This window comes from Acomys minous (assembly GCF_964271855.1).
Source record: "Acomys minous genome assembly, chromosome: 4".
Taxonomy (NCBI): Eukaryota; Metazoa; Chordata; class Mammalia; order Rodentia; family Muridae; genus Acomys; species Acomys minous.
Window position 1 is genome coordinate 331,107 of NC_140486.1, and position 21,461 is coordinate 352,567.

Sequence of the window (21,461 nt, forward strand, 5' to 3'; positions counted from 1 at the left end):
ACATCAACCTCCACATATACAAGCATACATATATTCTGCATATATTAATATAGACAATTTATTAATGATAGTGATCTCTTACAAAGACATTGAAAACAGATAGGAAGAAATGAGAAGTAGTTATCAGTAGAAATGGAATTGGAAATATATGTGATGAGTTTGGATTACCTCATGTCAATTGCAAGGCTAGTAAATTCCTTGAGTACCTACCTACTAAATTTGAAGAATGCCACTTGAAGTTGGAAATGCACCAAATATACAGAAATTCCAAAGAGAACAGGGGATCATTAGGAACTTGCTAGAACCCATTATTGATTCTAAAACCTGGCTAATAAATTAAAAATCCATAGTCCAATAATTTTTCAAGGAAGGGTGTTTCGTTTGTTGTTCGTTTCCTTGTTGGTTTTTTTCCTTGATTTTTTCATTTTCAGTAAATGAACAAAAACTTACACATCCAAGAAACACACACAACTGGGCAATCATATCACTGAAATACTAATGAAATGGTGCCTTTAAAAAGTCATCATCATTAGATAAGAGGTTAGTGGGGAATTTTATAGCTTCATGCTTAAAATGTTAGTTTTGTTTAATTTATACTTTATATGTATTATAAAGTATGGATCAGGCTGACAGTTTAGCCTTTTAATCTATTCTACAGATAGACCTTTTGTCCCACACAGTATGAATCAGTAAGATGCACACACCATTTCTCATTAGTTATTCTTGTAAAAAAAAACCCCAAACAAATGGAATGTAACCTGATTTCTCAGTCATATTATTAGCTAATGGAAAATGCCAACTTAAGTGAGGCACCATAAGAATAAAATTACATAAATCAAGAACTGAAAATTTTAAATATCAAACTACTATTTTCAAGTAGAAAATAAAGAAGCAATATAAATATAGAGAAAGGACCACATAAACCGCTGTCATATATTTTAAATGGGACATTAGTACAAGAAAATATTTCAGTCATTTGAACTTATTGTCAGGGCTGACAAGATGGCTCAGTGGGTAGAGGAACTTGCCACCAAAACTCATGCCCTATTACATCTTCATAACTTAGATCAAAGAAGGACAGAAATGAAATCAGCAAGTTGTTCTCTGACCTTCACAGATTCAACTGTGGTCTGTAGGTGATCCTCCCCCAATGAATAATTAAATGTAAAGATATTATACACATAACCTCACCTTGTTATCAATGCCTTAAGAAACACATTGCTTTTGGTGATTATATATGATGAATAAATAATCCTTACAAGTTGTTGTTACTTACCCAAACTGAACATTATCAAGCCCTAAGATAATTGCTGAGACAAAGTCTTGAACTTCTATAAAAAGAAATTGTGATGGTTAATATTCACTATCAAATTTTAAAGATTTAGAATTACCTAGAAGTTATACATCAGAGCATGTCTGTGGGGTTGTTTCCAGAGACAGGAAGACACACCCAGAATAAACAACAAATAGTAAGCCAAGAACCAGTGCCTTTCTTGCCTTGTTAAGTGACTGGATACAGTGTTGAACAACTGGCATCCTCACATGACTGTTGGCATGCCTTCCTTGTTATGATGACCTCTATATCCCCTGCTTTTGTCAGCAATGAGGAAATCAACTAACATAAGGGCTGATTTGTAAATGAGAGAGCTTAGGCTCATGGGAATTATTGTAGACTTGAATTCCAACCATAAAATTGTTGTCCAGTCACAGAGCATCTCTGAGCCTCAATGTCCTCCCTGATAAGCGAGGAGTGTGCTTCAATTGACAATTCTGGTTGCAAAGAGGATTGCATGAAATAATTCATTTAGAAATGTGTAAGGCATTCTGTGTAGCATCTTTTGAAATAAAATGAATATGTGAAAATGGTAAAAATGAGTAGAATAGAAAAATGCCGCTAGATTGTAAAGGCGATAACTACAGAGGTTAATTACAAAAAAAAAAAAAAAAAGAAGGATGCAAATTTTCTGGGAAGATCAGAAGCTGATCTGTCACAATAAGAACTAATTGTGATTTTTCTTGCGATTTTAAACATTTACCATGATATATTGAAGTTTGCTTGCATGGTGGTGGTGGGGGTGAAAGACAGTAGAGGGGAGGAGGGTCACCTCATAAATGAACTGGACTGGTACACACACCTCAGTGTGCTGTTGAGGTATATTAGGATGTACTGGATTTAAATGGGACCTCTCGGTAAGGCTGGGACTAGCATCTCTGCAGCACCTACTTACAGCTCCTTCTTTAGCTGAGGGCAAAAGGCACGTGGCCTTGTTCTCCAGGCTTTCATTATTCTCCACCGTAACATTTAGTTTTATATTTTTCTTAAGTAATTATGACCCAAATAGAGATGAGATTATTTAAATGAGAACCTAGAAAAATACTTCCTGTGAGATAAGCAGAATTATACGTGGTCTTAGGAAGACCCCTTCAATATCAAGTCCTCACAAATGAAGAAGTCATCACTGTGTTTCAATCTTTGCACATCTTTCCTCCCTTAACTATCAACCTCTTTAGCTACTTAAGCTGTAAATATTCGTTAGTATAGTTAAACATCCATAAATTTTTGCCAGTCAATATTAAATTTTCCTTTTCCTTGAACTACCCAAAAGAATGTAACTTTAAATTTTTATGTTTTTACATTAGAGGAAAAAAAAATCCCACAATTTATAGTGTTTTCCAATTAAGAAGAGAAAGTTCATTCCTTTGTGTGGTTTTGTTTTGGTGTGTGTGTGTGTGTGTGTGTGTGTGTGTGTGTTAACAAGTTGAACATTTAAGCATCCACAGATAAACGTTCTGCCTTTTATTTCCCGAATAGATGAAATGCGAGTAGCACATCGAGCCTCAGTTAACTAAAACGCAATTGTCAATCCAGGCAGCATCGCCTTTTTTTGTAGAGGACATCAGCGACCTGCTGCCTCCTGTATTCCTTCTGACTTCAGCAGCCTGAGGATTAGACACATGCGCAGGGTTGGTCTCTTTGTGTGTGCACCAGGAAGGGCTTGGCTTCGATTTACACTTCCCAATAGAGCAAAGACCGGGAAAGGCCACGTGTGCCTAGAACTAAAAATGTGTTGTAGACACAGACTCTGAAATAAACAATTGTCTTGCTCGCCTTTGCCTTCCGTGAACCTGTGAAGTCCTCCCCACCCCTCAACCCCCACCCCCCACCCCGCACCCGGCTCTGTCCCCACTGCCCAGCTTGGGAAGGCGAGAATAAAATCGGAGGAATGAATACCCCTCTCCTTAGGAATCCACGCCCGGGCAAGTGGTGCCAGCACAGGGCTCCAGTGGGAGCGGTACCCTAGCTCGGGTAGCAGGCGGAGCTCCTAGCCCGAGAAGAGAGTGATGGGGTGCATCTTGCCAGCATCCTCCAGTCCTGCTACCCCGCGGGTAAGGCGGAGGGAGCCGAGCGAGCGCAACGGCCCGCCCCGCCGTCCCTCCCCCTCCTCCGCGCCGGGGAGCCGCGATGGTGCGCTCCTGCCAGCTGTGCGCCGCCAAGTGAGGAGCCAGCCCGTGGGTGCTGCCGGGGGCGGTGGCGCGGAGGGGGGTGGCACAGCTGGCAGCGGCGCGGGCCCCGATGCTCTGCTAGTGGCCGGGGGCGAAGGTGACGACCGATGGCGAGGTGCTGCTGAGCACCTCCGGGCCCTGTACCTCCGTCTCCCTGTGTGGCGGCCCTGCCTGGACCCCGCTTCCGCGCCGCTCCGGCAGGAGCCTGGGGAGGAATCGGAGGAGGCGACGGCGGCGGCGGCGGCGCGACTGCTGGCGGCAGCCGGCTGGATGCGAGACCTGCGTGGACCGGGCGGCGGACAGCATTTGTCTATTCCGGGAAGGGGATCGCCCAGCAGGCGAGCCCAAGAGCGTTGGCCATGGCCTCCAACTTTAACGACATAGTCAAGCAGGGCTACGTGAAAATCCGCAGCAGGAAGCTAGGGGTGAGTGGCTAACTCGGCTATCTCCTTCTCCGCTCTTGTAGACAAGCGGGGTGCTGGGGATGGGGGCGGGGAGAGGTGACCCGCGCGGGTACCAGGGCAGCCGGCCTTGCCCAGATAGTACGCTTGTTGCTTGACCCTACGAGCGTTTGGCACCTGCCTAACGGACTTGGCACACTGAGGTGAGGGCTCTGGAGCGCCTAGAGTCCCCATTCTCAAGTGCGCTGAGCTCGTGGTGACCACAGAGAGAAGTCTAATAGAAGACAGGGATTGTCAGTCCCAAAGATATATGAGCCTTGGAGATTTATTACATTCGTGCAACCCACACCAATTTCTCTCAAAAGTGTGTGGCTCTGGAGAGAACTGCTGTGTGTTGACAGCAGGTGTAAAAGATGTATTTCCGTGTGTGTTTAGATTCACCATTTCCTTGCCTTCTTTTCCCAAGCCCATTTTGAAATTCTCTTTTGATGCCTCATGAGCGCAGTGCATTCCTTTTGGTTACAGCAAGGACTTTAACGTGCCCTTAATAGTTGCCCACTGTCTGGCTGCCTCACCCGTTGCTTTCCGGACCTGTGCATTTGTGCCTGTGTGTAGGCAAGTGTGCGTTGGTGTGCTCGCTCACCCATCGTTGCGTTGCAAAAAAGTCAGTGGAGGAGGCAAAGTTTATGGAATCTTACTTTCTTCTGGAGAGCTGTTGGTCCGACTTGGGGGACAACAGTATAGGTATGCGACGGGGGGGGGGCGGTGCGGCGGGGGGAAGGGAGGATCAGAGGGAAGACAAAACTTAATTGTTGACTCGATCGGTATTTTAAAAGGATCTACTGAGTGTCCTGAAAGGACCTGAGGTATAGATGGAATGAACAGGAGAGCATGAGCTGGCACCTGGAGAGGAGCTGTCCAGATCTGATGGATATGAACGGGAGCAGACTAACTTGCAGAAGGCACCCCCAACTTCAAGACAGAGCAGTGTGGCAGCCCAGGTTCACCTGGCCACAAGAGGAAAGGGAAATTCCACTCAGTGTATAAGAGAGTGCGAATTTGTCTATTCCTTAGGCTGTCTCTGCCTTTCTGTGTTCACAAGTTCCAATCCTGAGACTTTCTAGAAACCTGGCTTGGAGGTGGAAAGTCCCCAGATTTCTCTACTGGATTGGTGAACACTCCAACTTGTAGAAAGGAAAAGAATGAAGGGGGGGGGGGGAATCTTAAATTTATGCATAGAAGAGGGGATCGAAAATTTGCAAATAAAAGCTGTGTGTCTTTGGGTAATTGTACAGAGCACTCAGGGAGAGGAGGGAGCTCATTCCATACTCAGAAATGGTTTATGGATCCTTAGCTGGACGTGATGGAGACAGTAAGACGCATCTTCTGCCTCTCTCACTTGAAGGCAGACAGGATCAGAGGACACCAGGAGTCCTTCTCAATTGTAAGCAGATTACTAAATCCAGGATGCTTAATGAGAAAGATTTACAAAGTTAGCTAGGACAACAAAGTTTACTTCCCCAGTTCCCATCCCCCGGCCCAGCTCTCCACCTGAGCAAGGGAGAAAGGGACAAAGTTGCAAGGGCTTTTCTTGGGTAGAAGATCATACCTCACTTTTTTTCTATAGATAAGGACTGACCTGTTAAAAACCTGCGGTTACCCAGGGAGCCAGCGGCTCTTCACAGAGATCCTATCTGTGATTTCCACAGCTGTCAGCCAAGAAAGGCTAGGTAGGCTTCCTGCTGGACGGGAGACATCATTACTTGACCTTTGACTCGGTTTGCTCTGGCATGTATAAACTAATGGAAGAATTAAGCTTCCTTCCACATCTCAGTGAAGTATGTTTCTTCTCCTAGTCAAGAAAAATGGGGCCTATAACTAGAGACTCCTCTCTGTAGAGGAGCTGCCAGGATTCATTCCCTTCCTCCATTTAAGCTATCTAGGATTCCATGCTGTAAACCTGGGTATGTAGCCTAGTTACAGGATAAAGTTTTAAGGGAAGGCCACTGACTGCCTCCAGAATAACTATGCATGAGAGCCTGTGAAATGTCACTCTAGAACACCATTTCCACCTAACCTTGTGTGCTTATGTAAAGCATTTTTGCTATTTATTTAAACTTAAGCTTTATTATTTTTTTAATGACAGGCATCTCTAAAAGCATTAAAAGTGTGTCTATATGCTAATTATCTTTATCTTCCATTTCTTTTCTGTGTGAGAATGTGAACTTCAACATCTAACGTTTGAACCATTTTAATTTTTAATTATTCCTAACTATTTTAGAAAGCATAAGTTATTAAAGAATCTTCATAATATATATTTATTTGCAGAATATTCTTACAGTCAAAAGAATAGTTGAAGTGGCAAAGTTTTATGTTGTTGGTTCTGAGACAGAACCAGTTTGTGCTGATATCTGATAAATTATGAGAAGTCATACCTTCTAGAATCAAATTTTATAAAATTCTGTTGGAAAATGGCCAGTGTAGGTGGCCAGTTGCATACTGCATACCTATGACATAAGAACATACTTCTTGATGAAATGTTCTATTGTACCCCTTTCCCTCTCTAAATAAGAGCTTAGTATTATGCTGATGGAAAGACTAAAGCATTTTTTTTTCCTCTCTGGGTATGTTGGTTCCAGGTTATTGTTGTTGGATGACTTTTGCCGGATTTTTTTTTTTTTAGTACATGTCTACTCATTTGGGCAATCATTTAAAATGAAAAATTGAGTCAGCTTTGAGATTTGTCTTGATTCATCAATAATCTTTTCTTCTACTTAGAAAGATTATTATCATAATCATCATCATCATTATTATTATATTTTGTGAAGGGGTTCCTGTATCTTAGATCAGCCTCAAACTTGCATTATAAGTGAGGATGACCTTGAACTTCTGACACCCCTGCCTTCACCTCCAGAGTGCTAGTATTACTAGTGCATACTGCTATGCAGTGCTCAGGATCCAGGGTCCAGAGCATATCAGGCAAGAATTTTAGCTACATTTCCAATACGTGAACATTATTTTGAGAAATAATATAGTCATTTCCCAACCTAAATGATATCGCTTTTAAAATGTTAAAACACTGATTTTTCTAGGTAAAACTTATAAAGTTAAATTCATGTATGATGTAAATGTTACAGTAATTTATTTAAATTCTGTACAAAAGTTTCATTGTTTTTATGAGTCTCTGTGTGTGTGCGTGTGTGATCTTTGACAACACTTCCATATCTTTAGAACTATCTCATTCCTCTACCTGCTTTCCTGTTGAACAATTACTATCATAATTCACAAGGTAGAATACTGGAATACATTAATAAAAATAAAACCATGCTGATGAGTTGTATTTATCTGTAAGCCTTGATTGCCCATTTTATTGTGAACTCTGACAGATTATCAAGGTGCATATTACAAAACATCTAATTTCTTCTTGATTGGGATAAACTAAGAAAGCAGTCACTGCAATTATTAGTGACTTGGCATCATATTTATTGACTCTTCTATCAAATAAATATAGCAATATGGAATGATATCATTCATCAGTAACATGACTGAACAAAGTTTAGATTTCACTAATTCTAGATCATACATCACATTATTTTTGTCAAAAATTTAATTCACATAGAGGATCCCTAATCATAAGTTATCACTTATATAACTTTTTGAGTGACAAGGTCATAGCCAGAAGTGGAAAATTACATACTACCTCATGTGGTTAGTATTCTTAAAAAACCAGGCACTATAAGGATACCATATGAACTTGGTTCCAAATAGAAGTAAATAATGTATATGTAGGGACTGTAGAGAATGCCCAGTGTCTAACTGCTCTTCCAGAGAGCCCAGGTTAAATTCCCAGTACTCACAAGGAGGCTCACAAAAGTCTGTAACTTCAGAACTATTGGTTACAATACTATCTTCTCCTTTCTACAAGCATTTAGGCATGCAAGTGATATATGTACATATATATATATATGTATATATATATATATACACACATGTATATATATGTCGCAAACACCCTTACACATAAATAAAAATAAATTTTAAAAATTGTATATAAAACACAAATGAAATTTAAGGTTAAATGTTATGTATATATCAAATATTACACACTTTATGTGTAAAGAATTTCATAAGAAATATTAAGCACATTCATAGGAATAACTATCCTTAAGTACATTATACACCAGCAATATAGTACTTTATTTAGAATTTGATTTCTATGCATTATTCAAAGCCCAGTGATGATTCCCATTGGTATGTGGAGATACCAAAGGATGTTGTGGAATATATTGAGGTATGTGTGTGTGTGTGTGTGTGCATGTGTGTGTGCATGCGTGTGTGTATAATTATGCATAGTAAATAGATAGTCAAGTGTTTATAAAGTCATTTCAGATAATAAAATTGCATATACTAATTAGTAATTGTGTGTGTATTATAAAGCCATGTTGGAGTAAGCCAGCACTACTTAGAATAAATGACTTTGTAATATTCACCAGATTGGACCAACTATAGACACTTACAAGATTTGGTTGTTGAGGAAGACAGAATGTAGAGAAACGTTCTTAAAATCTTTAGTACATGCTGGTTTAAGAAACTGGATGTAGGCACAGTGTTTTCATTTTTGTGCAGTATATTTTTTACTAACAACAAACTGAATTTAACTATCTTCTATCATCTCTTTCCTCAACGAAAACCTTGAGAAACCCACACTTCTGCCTCAATAACTCTTGATTCACATTATTCAAACATGAGGGCCCCTCTCTATCTTATAAACAGTTTCCCTCTGATAAGAGACGAAGAGTATAGTGCTCATGAGAGGAAAGTGCGAAGGCTAGCCCTCTTACAGAAGCCTACTCATCGAAAGAAACATGGAAGAGCATAGTTGCTCATGAGAGGAAAGTGCGAAGGCTAGCCCTCTTACAGAAGCCTACTCATCGAAAGAAACATGGAAGAGCATAGTTGCTCATGAGAGATAGGTGTGAAGGCTAGCTCTCTTACAGAAGCCTACTCATCGAAAGAAACATGGAAGAGCATAGTTGCTCATGAGAGGAAAGTGTGAAGGCTAGCCCTCTTACAGAAGCCTACTCATCGAAAGAAACATGGAAGAGCATAGTTGCTCATGAGAGGAAAGTGCGAAGGCTAGCCCTCTTACAGAAGCCTACTCATCGAAAGAAACATGGAAGAGCATAGTTGCTCATGAGAGATAGGTGTGAAGGCTAGCCCTCTTACAGAAGCCTACTCATCGAAAGAAACATGGAAGAGTATAGTTGCTCATGAGAGATAGGTGTGAAGGCTAGCCCTCTTATAAAAGCCTACTCATTGAAACAAGTATGAAGCCATGTGAATTAGAGTTTTGTTCATTAGAGAAAGAATATTTAGTAAGTATCTCTTTTGAATCACTAAAACTGCTTTTTAAAGTGAGGTTGTATTCTGTATAACATACTTTAGTAATGTGCTAAGAATTAGTTGGAGCAGATATATTTAAGACACAATCTACAGACAGTGATTTTGGCCATGAGAAACTTAAAAAGAACAAACATGCAAAATTATCATTACCGATGTAAATGCTCAGTTAGTGTGTAAGACACAGAAGTTGTGCTTGTCACAGACATAGGGGAGGCAAATAGAGTGAGAGCAGGAGCGAGAGAGCAATGGGAGGAAACAAGCAATGAGATAACAATTGAGATGTAACATGAATAAATTAATAAAAAAGTAAAAAGAAAAAAAGAAGTTGTACTTGTTATGTTTAAATGTATATTCATACCAATGTATCTTGAACATTGCTTTCAGAGATGGATCCATGATACATGATTTATTTAAACTAATTCTTTCTCATTGAAATATAGAATTAGAATGTTTTAAAATTTCCAATTTTGAAGTGATGTTTGTTTTAGGTCTTTCCATGTTTATATACACACATATATGTATATTATATATTATGTAATATATAATAGAATGTATACTGTGTCAATTATTTCTGTATTTGTATATATGTCTGCAAATAACTATTCCTAATTTTCAAGGTAGAGAAAGATCATATACATCTTCCAGTTATATACATTATCTGTTCTACATATTATTGCATAAAATGTAGTGTTAGTTTAGAAGATGACATCTAAAGTAAAAAAATTCTTTAGTTTTAGTTTTGAGCATACCCTATGATCATTGAATTTGAAAAGTGTGGAAGTGAAAGAACACATACACATATGCATGGAGAGAGAGAGAGAGAGAGAGAGAGAGAGGGAGAGAGACAGAGAGAGAGACAGAGAGAGAGATAGAGAGAGAGACAGAGAGAGAGACAGAGAGAGAGATAGAGAGAGACGGAGAGAGAGAGAGAGAGAGAGGGAGAGACAGAGAGAGAGAGACAGAGAGAGACGGAGAGAGAGGGAGAGAGAGACAGAGAGAGAGAGAGGGAGAGAGAGAGAGAGGAAGAGAGGGAGAGGGAGAGGGAGAGGGAGAGGGAGAGGGAGAGGGAGAGGGAGAGAGGGAGAGGGAGAGGGAGAGGGAGAGGGAGAGGGAGAGGGAGAGAGGGTCCAAACCTAGGTATATGGCTGAACTTTTATCTGAAGTAAGTGATCAAACATATAGAATTCTAGGAAGACTGGAATTCAGGAAGGAGACTGTGAATATTTCTAACTACATTTATGCCCTGACAGATTTGTACATTATAGATGGCTTGATGAAATTGAAAATACTATTTCTTTCCACAGATATCAATTACTTTAAGTTAGCATTTCTCAACCCTTGAGGGTTGAATGACCCTCCCACAGGGGTCACCTAAGACCACCAGAAAACACAGATATTTACATTATAATTACAACAGTAGCAAAATTATAGTAACGAAGTTGCAACAAAAATAATTTTATGGTTGGGGCTCATTGCAACATGAGGAACTGTATTAAAGGGTTGCAGCGTTAGGAAGGTTGAGAACCTCTTCTCTAAGAACTTCAAAATCCCTAAAATTATAAAATTAATAATTCAATGATATTCTGAACAAATATCTTTGTAATGTGTACATTCTCAATTTCCTTAAATGTTTCCAGAGATACACAACTATCCTTGGTGATATGTAGTTGTGTAAAGGATTTGTCTAATGCAGTGCTTGTGGTATTTGTTATAAGTGTCTTTATTCTGAAGTTGTTACTAACTGATATTTTTCCTGGACCATAATAAGCCACAAGGATACACCTGTATGGAACTAGGAAGTAGCCACTTTTGCACTACTCTGTTTACACCAACTTCATCATAGAAACCAGAAGGTAAAGCATCAGTAGTATAAACAAAACAAAAATTACCTTTTTTTAATTTATAGATGATACTTAGACATCATGGTAGGAAATTTTAGCTAAGAAGCAAAAGCAATTTCTATCAAGTGAGATTAGCTTATTAGAATGGAGTATAAAATGTAATTTATGTAGCCTCAGATTTATTAATTTTGTCTTGCTTTACTGAGTATCTTTCTTTCCTTTTTTCTTCTTTTTGTTCCTTTAGACACTCACAACTTTGTTCATAGAAACTATAAATCCCAGACTGAGGACATTTTTACTAATTTTATTAACTTTTTACTTAAACCCCTCTTAGCTTGATTTTAATGTATTATCAGTCATTTGTTTTTACATTGTATTTTTATTTGCTCATAAGAATATTGTATCTGTCCATCAAATTGAATGATAGATGGTGTTTGATTGTAAACAGAAGATATACATTGAACTATTGTTGTTTTCATGATATTTGGACTTAGTAATGGCTATAATTTTTGAGCATGTGCAAGATATTTTGTCTCTTATTTTACCGAATTCATTATAAAATACTGTCTTTAAAATTTACTAGTACAATTACTGAGAACACAAATACATAAGAGCTTATGTTGATCTGAAATGTAGTAATATATTCACTCAGGGTGATTTTTGTATGTACTGCACTTTCAGATTATAAAAAGTTTTACATATCTTTTGTAATTCTTCCAATAGTATTTGCAGTACATTTAATTTTTATTCCCATTTTACTTATGAGCTAAAATACAAAAGAGGCAAAATGTGTCCATTGGAGTTATAGAAACCCATGCTGTATTTGTGGGTCTGCTACATTGAAAGCACAATTTTAAAGTCAACTTAAGCATTGTATCTAGTATTATAAATAGCTACCATGTTGCTACAAATGTCAACAAACATCACATTCATGTGTACTCCTCCAAAACAAATACATTTCCTTAAAATAAAGTTTTGTGTATGCATGTGTCCATCATGTGTTTGTAACAGGCTCTCTCACTGGCCGAGAGTCTTTCCAGTGATCTGACTGGTTAAGGTGATCCAAGTATCTTCCTGTGTGCCACACGACAGCTCCAAAACTACAACTGCATACCACCACCACTCGTGTTTTTTCATAGTTTCTGGGCATCTAAACTCAAGTCCTCATATTTTCATGTCTAGCACTCCACCAATTAAGCCAACTCTGTAGCTACAAAAATAAACAAATTTTTTCATTGCTCAACTGGCATAAAGCTAACGTTGTCACTATGTCACTCAAATTTATTTAGACTGCAACTAAAGAAGACTTAGAGAAAAAACTTACACCAAATTAAAAGGCTTTCCAGAAATATTTTACACCTGCTACTAAGCTCCTCACCTCTACAAGTCCATTTGCATTGGTTGTGGCTTCATATTTGGTTAATTTATCCTTTCAAATGATGCATGCAGCACCCCATATCAGTTGCTAGTGTATGGATGGAGTTTAAAACATTTAAACTATACATTTAAATGTATATTTACCTGAGTTGGTAGTTTTAATGAGAGTGGGTTGTATAGGTTCATATGCATTTAGGGAATGTGTAATTTGCTTTTTAACTTTACAGGGAGTTTCAATTAAGATATTGCCTTGAGTCTCAGAGGGAGTTTGGATTTAGATTTTAAAACAGTGACTGAAATATTTTAGGGACTTTTGAGTTGGGCTAAATGCATTTGGCACTATGGCCACAAGTCCACAGGGGTGCAGGGTAGAATGTGGTGATTTGTAAAAGAACGGCACCATAGGCCATTGAATATGGGGGTCTCAGCGGATTTAAGTGTTAGGAAGGATTAGGAGATGTGCCTTTGTTGGAGGCTGTTGTGTCACAGTCTGGTAGCTTTCAGGTTTCAAAAGCACTTTTTCATTCCCAGTGTTATCTCTTTGCCTTGTGTTTGTGGGATATGAGCTCCCAGGTTTTTCTCTGGCCATGTGCTGCCAAGACTTCACTCTGCATTGTGGACTCTAACACTTTGAAACAAGAAACCCAATTAAATGCTTACTTGATAAATTGCTTTGGCCATAGTGTTTTATCACAGCAATAGAAAACTAACAAACACACCTAATCTTTGTTTATGGACGTAATCTTTTGCTTAAGGTATCAAGTAAAAGATCTCATGCACATTAATGTGAATGAAAGTGAGTTCATTTAAAGGGGAATCTGTTTAGAAATTATACTAGTTACTAGGTTCAATAGACAGTACATAGTGATACAATTGCACAGCAAGTGATTTAACAATGCAACCCAAGTTCTTAAGCATATGAAGACCTACATTGTGCCATGTGTTCATCTAAAACACTAGGCTCTGCTTGTTTTCTTTTGTTGTTGTTTGTTTTTTGTTCTTTTTTATTACTGCTTTTAAGGGTCAGATATTGATGCTGAAATATTTAATTAATGTTCTTTAAATTTTTCTTATATTTTAATTATCAAAAATTATCTTACATGTGTAAATTTAAATATGGGATATATTATAGACATAAACATGTACAGTAATATACGATCTAGAATAAATTTTCCTAATTTTTAATTTTAAATGTAGTATTGCTTTTTTCTGACTATTCATTATAATTTAAAAAGTGTATGTATGTGTACAAATTTATGGGTACATGCATACACAAACACATAACTATTCACATATTAAACATTGATATAAAATTATCAATTATAATATGTATATATTTTCAAATAGCCTATGAATATACTGACATGCAAACTATTAAATGGTATTTTTTCCTACCACTGGTACAGGTTCAAAATATCCATAAAATGCATTAGAAGGGCACTAGGAACAATTTTATTATGTATTGTTGCATGCTTGAACTATTCCTTATTTTATAAAACAAAATAGGTAGAATAATAGTCTAAAATTGACAATTGACAATTGGCATAATTTTCCAAATCACTAATATTTTTAAAGTGGTAAATCAAGAACTACTATATTTAGCTTTTTAAAATAGAAATCTGGAAATTTTTCTCATATATAAAAATAAGATTAAAAGTATACTTTCCATAATTGAAATTACTTTGACAAATATATTATATTGTAGTTTAGCTTTCCAGCAAATATAAACATATTTCCTTAAGTGCTTTAATGACCTAGAACCAGTGCTTTTGGTATTATTTTGATGTCATTTTTCTAATGTTTTATGGATTTTCTTCCACTTAGGAATATTTCATCATTAATAAGTCTTAGAGAACTCTTTGCTTAGAGGCAAAAATACCGTAGTGCTCATTCATGATGTTTAGTGTAAATGTGAACCACTAGATGTAGGGACAAAATGACGTACGTATGGCACATTCCTTCTCAAGTCTCTGACGGGGTTGAAGACCAAATAGTTTAGTTTTACAATTAAGCTTAGCTGGTTAGGAGTTAAGCTGTTTTTAGGCCTAGATAGATGCTTTAATAAAGTTAATAGAGGTGAGATTTGATAGATATTGATTTTCATTCAGAATTTTAGACTCACCAAAATAAGAAAGATGTTTACTTCAAGGTTGCCAAATATGAATAGCCAAACCACTATGAATGTAACATTTATATAATTCCTGATTGTTTCGTGGTTCTTCCTGCTGTATGTAATTTATTTTGTTTATGCGTAATAATATAAATGTATATGTTAAAAGAGAAATATATATATATAATGAAGTCATATGATGAAACAAAAGAATAATTTGGAACTAAGAACAACTAAACTTGTTGCTGCTCTCGGCAGAACGAACCTTGAAGAGCAGGTCCTAAAAATGATGCAGACTAAAGTCTCGTGCAATAGCCAACCTTATTTAGATGATTTATACCCTGGGAGTTAAGAGCAAAGTATACAATCACAAGGATAAGCTGCATGTGGTGAAAACATAAACCTACACTTATGTTACCTACACTGTGTATAGTTATACACATATTAAGTTTAAAAAGCCATGATACATATTGCAGTTAACTATGGAGCTTTATTCTTTTGCCTGGTCCTTTCTCATGGAAATGGCCTGGCATCTATGTACAAATAAACTTTTACTCTTTTCCAGGTGTTTTTCATATGATGTTAGGGTTTGTAGCCATGTTAAACAATGAAGAAACCTTAGAACATAGAGAAAGGGTTTGGCTTGTTGGGGAGTAGTCGAGCGTTAGGAATGTGGACGGTAGCTAAGCATGCTTTGCAGGACAGAAGAAAGGGCTCAGAGAACTCCTGGAAGAGTATCAGAAGACCAAGATTTATGCTCTGAGAGTACATCGTCTGTATCTGACAGGAAAGCTGAGTCCATGAAATCTCACCAATATGATTGCCTAAAAACGACCTGAACAATGACATTGCCAGTGTAGATGGGAGAAATATAACAAGACCCCACCCTTAGATGAAGAGCAACAGGTAATTAATGACTGCTGAGAGTCAGTCTTCTCCAGGGACAAGCCCTCTAGTTGCTTATCAAAAATCAAGTGGTCAGCCCTAAAAAAGATACATATGCAAACAACACTAAGTGGACTGGGGGGATTTTATTTGTATACATATATATGTTGTAATTAAATAGAAAGAGGCCATGGATTTTAGAGGGAACAGATGATCATGGAAAAAGTTGGAGGAAAGAGGAAAATAACATAAATACAATACTTATATGAAAAGGAAATTTTAAAAAAGACAAAAATAGGTATTTAAAGCAAGTTGATGAACAGAAATTTAGTGTTTATGATCATAAACCATCATGAGGCTGAATTTCCAACCATGATGCATGACTAAATAACAGTTGGTAAAGCTAAAAAAGAAAAATAAAATGATGTTTAATCCCAGTTCTCAGGGGGCAGAGGCAGAGGCAGAGGCAGAGGCTGAGGCAGAGGCAGAGGCTGAGGCTGAGGCAGAGGCAGAGGCAGAGGCTGAGGCTGAGGCAGAGGCTGAGGCAGAAGCAGGCCGATTTCTGTAAGTTTAAGGTCAGCTTGGTCTACGGAACCAGTTCCACGACAGCCAAGTCTGCACAGAGAAGCCCTGTCTCAAAAAACAAAACAACAGAAAGAAAACTCAAACAATAACAAAAAACAATGATTTCATCAAACATCATCAAAGATGCAACAACACTGGCCTTCACAGACTCTGCTAGTAGAAATTTGAAATGGCCCAGACATCCCTCTAGAAAACAATACAGAGTTTTCTATAAAATTTTTTTAGTTTGAGTTATAATCAACGATAATTGTGTGTATTCAAGCTAAGTAAGGTGATGTTTTGATACATGTGTACAATGTGAAGTGATTACCACCGTTAAGCTAATTACCACGTCTATCACTTCTCATATCACCTCACATTGAATGTGTACAGAAAACACTGAATAACTTTTCCTTGGGAAATTTTTAAGTAGACAGCTTGATGTATCGTGTAAATTCCATGTACATTAGTCTGTCCAGTTTATGTATAATAAAAAAATTGTACATTTTGACAGATGACCTCTACTCTATTTACTTTTCAAACCCTGGCAACCACTATTTCTTTTTTTAATATTTTTTATATTTATATGTACATTTATATTATTACACATATATAAAATAAACTACATACAACAAGAAGAACCACAAAAAATCAGGAATTATATTCATGTTACATTCATAGTGTTTGGGCTATTTGTCTTTGGCAACCTTGAAGAAAACATCTTTCCTATCTTGGTGAGCCAAAAATCCTGAATGTAAATTTATCATATCTCATCTCTATCAACTTAAAACATCTATTTAGACCTAGAAACATCTTAACCCCTAAACAACTAAGCTTAATTGTAAAACTAATCAATACTTTCTCATCTGTGAATTTTATTCTTTTAGATGCAGCAGATAAACGATACCAGGCCATATTTGTCTGTCTGCTTGTGCCTTGTTTTCAAAGACTAAATACTATTGTTATGCTTTTATTCGCACACATATTGATCTATTTTCCATTCATTGACATTAAGGTTGATACACACATTTTGAATGAGATCTCATGGAACACGGGAGTACAGATAGCTCCGTGACATGTGATGCTCTTTTCTTTGGATGTATACCCTAGAGTGATATATGATGGAGTTCTTTTGTCAATCTCATGTTTAAAATATTCTTTTGTCATAATATCCTTATTTTCTTCACACCCAATAACTTACTATGATTGTTTTGTTTCTGTATCTTCCCTAGTACTTACTATCTTCTGTCTTTTTGGGGTTAGCCTTTCTAATCCATGTGAAAAAAATGTGTCATTGGAATTTTCACTTATACATCCATAATTGTAAATTTCTAATATACTTATCTATTTTTTAACTGGGGTCTTTGTTTTCTTTTTACTGTGATTTAAGTTTCTTATGCATTTGGATTTTCAACTCTCTCTCTCTCTCTCTCTCTCTCTCTATCTCTATCTCTATCTCGTGTGTGTGTGTGTGTGTGTGTGTGTGTGTGTGTGTGTGTGTGTGTAAGAACATGTCTTTGCATGACCAGAGGCCAGTGGAACTGAAATTGGGGCATTTTTGTCTATGTCTATGAGGCATTTTTGATTATCAGTTCATGTAGGCGGGCCCAATCTACTGTGGGCAACACCAGCCTTTGGCATATGGGCCTGAGTTGTATAATGATAGAGCCAAGAAAAACAAGGAAAAGAGCTAGTAAGTAATGTTCCTCCTTGATCTCTTCTTTGGTTCCTGTCTCAAGGCTTTTGTACTGAACTAATGCCCTGATTTAACTTAATGATGGACTCTAAGCTATAAGTCAAATGAACCCTTTGCTCCCCAAGTTGCTTTGATTTATGGCATTTGGACATATAACAGAATTGGACATAAAAACTTTTTTTTTTTTAGTTAATGAGAACTCTCTTCCTTAATTTTCTAAGAAATGTAGCTCACGAGAAACATCTGGAGTCCTTAACCAATAAGAAGCATAGTAAGAACTGTTTTAACATTTCATATGTTTAGCAAAATAATCAAATGTTAACCTCACCAGACTGTCACTTCTATCTCATCCAACATAGCACCTTTTCTCTCTTCCTGGGCTTGTGAAATATATATTTGTGCCTGGAGAGGAACACATGTGACAGTGAGTTTAGTACACAGTGTATGTCCAAGTACAGCTACAGAGACTAGGGTGGGAATGTGGTCTTCGCCTTGCCCATATTATTTCACTCTTGGTTAAATTCCTTTAGGATCATAATCCTCTATGTTTTCCTTTGGTCTCACTATCTATTTCAGGGTTTTAAAGCATTAGATAAATTGCAACTTTAGTCTGATTGCTGGGAGGGTATAAATATAAACAAATGTATTTTGGTTATTTTTTGTTTAAATTTGTTATTTATTTATTTATTCACTTTTCATCCTGATCATAGTTCCCTCCTTCTCCTCCTGGTCCCACACTCACTACCTCTTCCCCCTCCCCTGTTGCTCAGAAAAGGGGAGCCCCCTATCCACCCCCCCAGCTCATCAAGTCACGTAAAGACTGAGCATGCCCTCTTCCCCTGTGGCCTATCAAAGCAGCCCCCGGGCAGGGGGTCGTGATAAAAAAGCAGCAGGCAACTGAGTCCGTGAAAGACAGCGCCTGCTCTCCTTACTAGGGGACCCTCATGAAGCCTGAGCTGCTCATCTGCTACATCTGTGTAGGGGACTTTGTCTAGTCTGTGCATGGAGTTGGTGTTTCAATCTCAACAATGTGATTGTATTTATATGGACACCAGTTCTTTAGAACGCTGCCCTTATTTTTATTGTATGCAGTTATGAACGGTGTTTTCTCTATTTTGGGGAATATTTTGTTCTCTGTCTAAGGAAAATTATCTTTTACTTTAATACCTGGTACTTTCATCTTTTCTATAAGGCTAATGAATTACAACAACTATTCTCAGTGAATTCACAGAGAATGTAGTGTAATATGGAGAGCAGGTGGTTAGAAAATGCCATGCCTTAGCTAAAAGGAGCTGGTTAATGCTTAATTTTTCATAAAATACATTTTACAACTTTAACCATAGCCAGTTTTAAACTTCTGTATAAGCACTAAAATTAGCTTTATTAAGAACAAATAAAAATGTGTATTGGCATTTCATAAGGGAAGAACAGAGGGTACAGATTTTGATAGAAGAAGTTACCTAAATTTAAAACTTCATTAGACTCTGGGACATTAACTTTAGACATTTGCCTTATATTGAGTCATTTCTGCTTCAGCTGCTCTTTTGATTGTTCCATATAATTATTTACTTTAAAGTTTTACCATAAAATTTCAAGTAGCATATAAACTAAGATATTTTTAGCTGGAGAGATGGCTCAGGGGTTGTAAGTGCTTACTTCTCTTGCAAATGCCTCTGTTCAGTTCCCAGTACCTGGTTCACAGTGGCTTATGGCCTTTAACTCTACTTCCAGGGTCTAACATCTTCCAGCCTCTAGGAGAGACTGCACATATGTGATGCACATAAAGTCAGGCAAGCTCACACACATCTATATAAAGCAATTTAAAAATAAATCTTAAAAAATTGAAATCTTCTAGTACATTTTCCAGTGAGTTGAACTATGTTTAAGAATTCAAGCAGTGATTTGAAATTCTTTTTACTTTAAAGCACATGGTTTTACGTGCTGCCTACCACCAATATATCAATGCTGCAGCATGGACATGACATTTTAATGTTATATAGAAAGACAGTGAATCTCATAGAGGTAAGATCACATATTGATTCAGAAACCTCAGTTTTTCTATACTGAATCCTAGTTCCTTATCAAAGTGCTTGTGGTGACTGTTACGCATGCTGCATAGTGATACAGTTTACTCTGACCATCAAAGGTTTCCGGATAGCTCTGAGGATGCCTCTGTACACTGGATTTGTCAGAATGCCCTGTACTTACAATGCATTAGCCTCCCTCCACTGTGTCACACATAAACCTCCAGGAAGACACACACAAACCCAGGTGCCTCAATTCCTAATGTGGAAGGAAACATTATCAGTGATGCCTTGGATCTCTTTATCACTATCAGTGTTGTCTGATTCATCAAGTCTAATGGCAAATTGATGGTGTTTACATTGCTAACTGTGGTCCAGATAAGAAGTATTCCCATCTATTTTAAATTTTGATTTATAAAAACACTTTATAGAAGTAGTCCCCTAAACAACATATAGTTCTAAAATAGGTGTCCTTCCCTATCACTAATGAGGATTTTTTTTCCTCCTTTATTAATTTATTCTTGTTACATCTCAATGGTTATCCCATCCCTTGTATCCTCCCATTCTTCCCTCCCGAGGATTTTCTTAGCATGTGATTTTGTAACTTACATGAGTTTTTCCTTTATCCCCTTATATTGATGACTACAGTATTTTGTCTCTAAAGCAACTTTCCAGATATTTATGCTTCAGAAAAATCCTTTAGATTGTTGACATGATGTGAGCCACTGCACAAGCAGTTGAATCTTTTCAGAGATGAGAATATGGTGCAGAAGAAAAGCTCAGGAAAGAGAATCAATCTCATAGTGTACTGACATTTTAGGTATATATGTCATTTGTAAATAAGGGTCAAATTACAAATGGTAGTGTTGCATAGACATGGAGCACCCAATATTCTTTAACCTGTTGCTATTGCAATTTCAAAATAACAATTTGACTTCTCATAATTAGGCAGAACTACCAATTTGGAATGCTGTGTATTGAATTGTACTTCTTTGGGACATTAATTCTCTTTGCCTTGAGTAATAATGTTTGCTGGATTTATGTTTAGTCCAACACAGGCAGGTAGGTTATAATTACATGACCAAATGCTGCTGACATGTCACTGTGACAATGTTATTCCCATGAATTGATACCTGCAAAGAATGGGAGCCTTTGAGGAAGTTGACAGCATGATAAATCTTGGTTTCACTTTGGCTTGAGACTTCCCAGCATCCTCAACTGAAGTGGTGGAGCTACGGGACCTTTACCTGATTAACACTGTTCAGTTATTCACAAGTAGTTTTTGAATGTCAACTGGCATTATCCAGAAGGACAGCATCGCCTAGGAAGCCTTCTACTTGTGGCTTATCTTTCGCTAGCTCCCTAAGGGTTCTACTGCTGCTGGTACCTGGTGATCACACAGCCCCATGTGGCCAGGAGCCCTCCTCCCAAATGACTGTAATAGTTTCCCAAATGCTCTGCTTTTAAAACAGTTGTATATTTTGATTAGGACCCTTTAGTTACGAGACATTATAGTTTTATTCTCACCCCATAAAACATCTCTATGGATTGGGCACTTTAATTTTTGTTAACACATTTTCCAATAAAGTTTTTATTGTTCTCTTCCTCCTTTTCTTTCCTGATATAATATGTCCTGATACAGTTTCCCCTCCCTAT

General features: G+C 37.5%; 1 protein-coding gene across 1 annotated transcript in view; it reads left to right on the plus strand.

The window, feature by feature from the left end:
- Positions 1-3,439: 3,439 nt before the first annotated feature.
- Positions 3,440-21,461, plus strand: part of DOK6 (docking protein 6) — a 389,456-nt gene continuing 371,434 nt past the window's right edge. Inside the window, exon 1 of the mRNA XM_084779373.1 lies at positions 3,440-3,929. Coding sequence (XP_084635499.1) covers positions 3,864-3,929 — 66 coding nt within the window. The 5' untranslated portion in view covers positions 3,440-3,863. The remainder of the gene's footprint in view (positions 3,930-21,461) is intronic.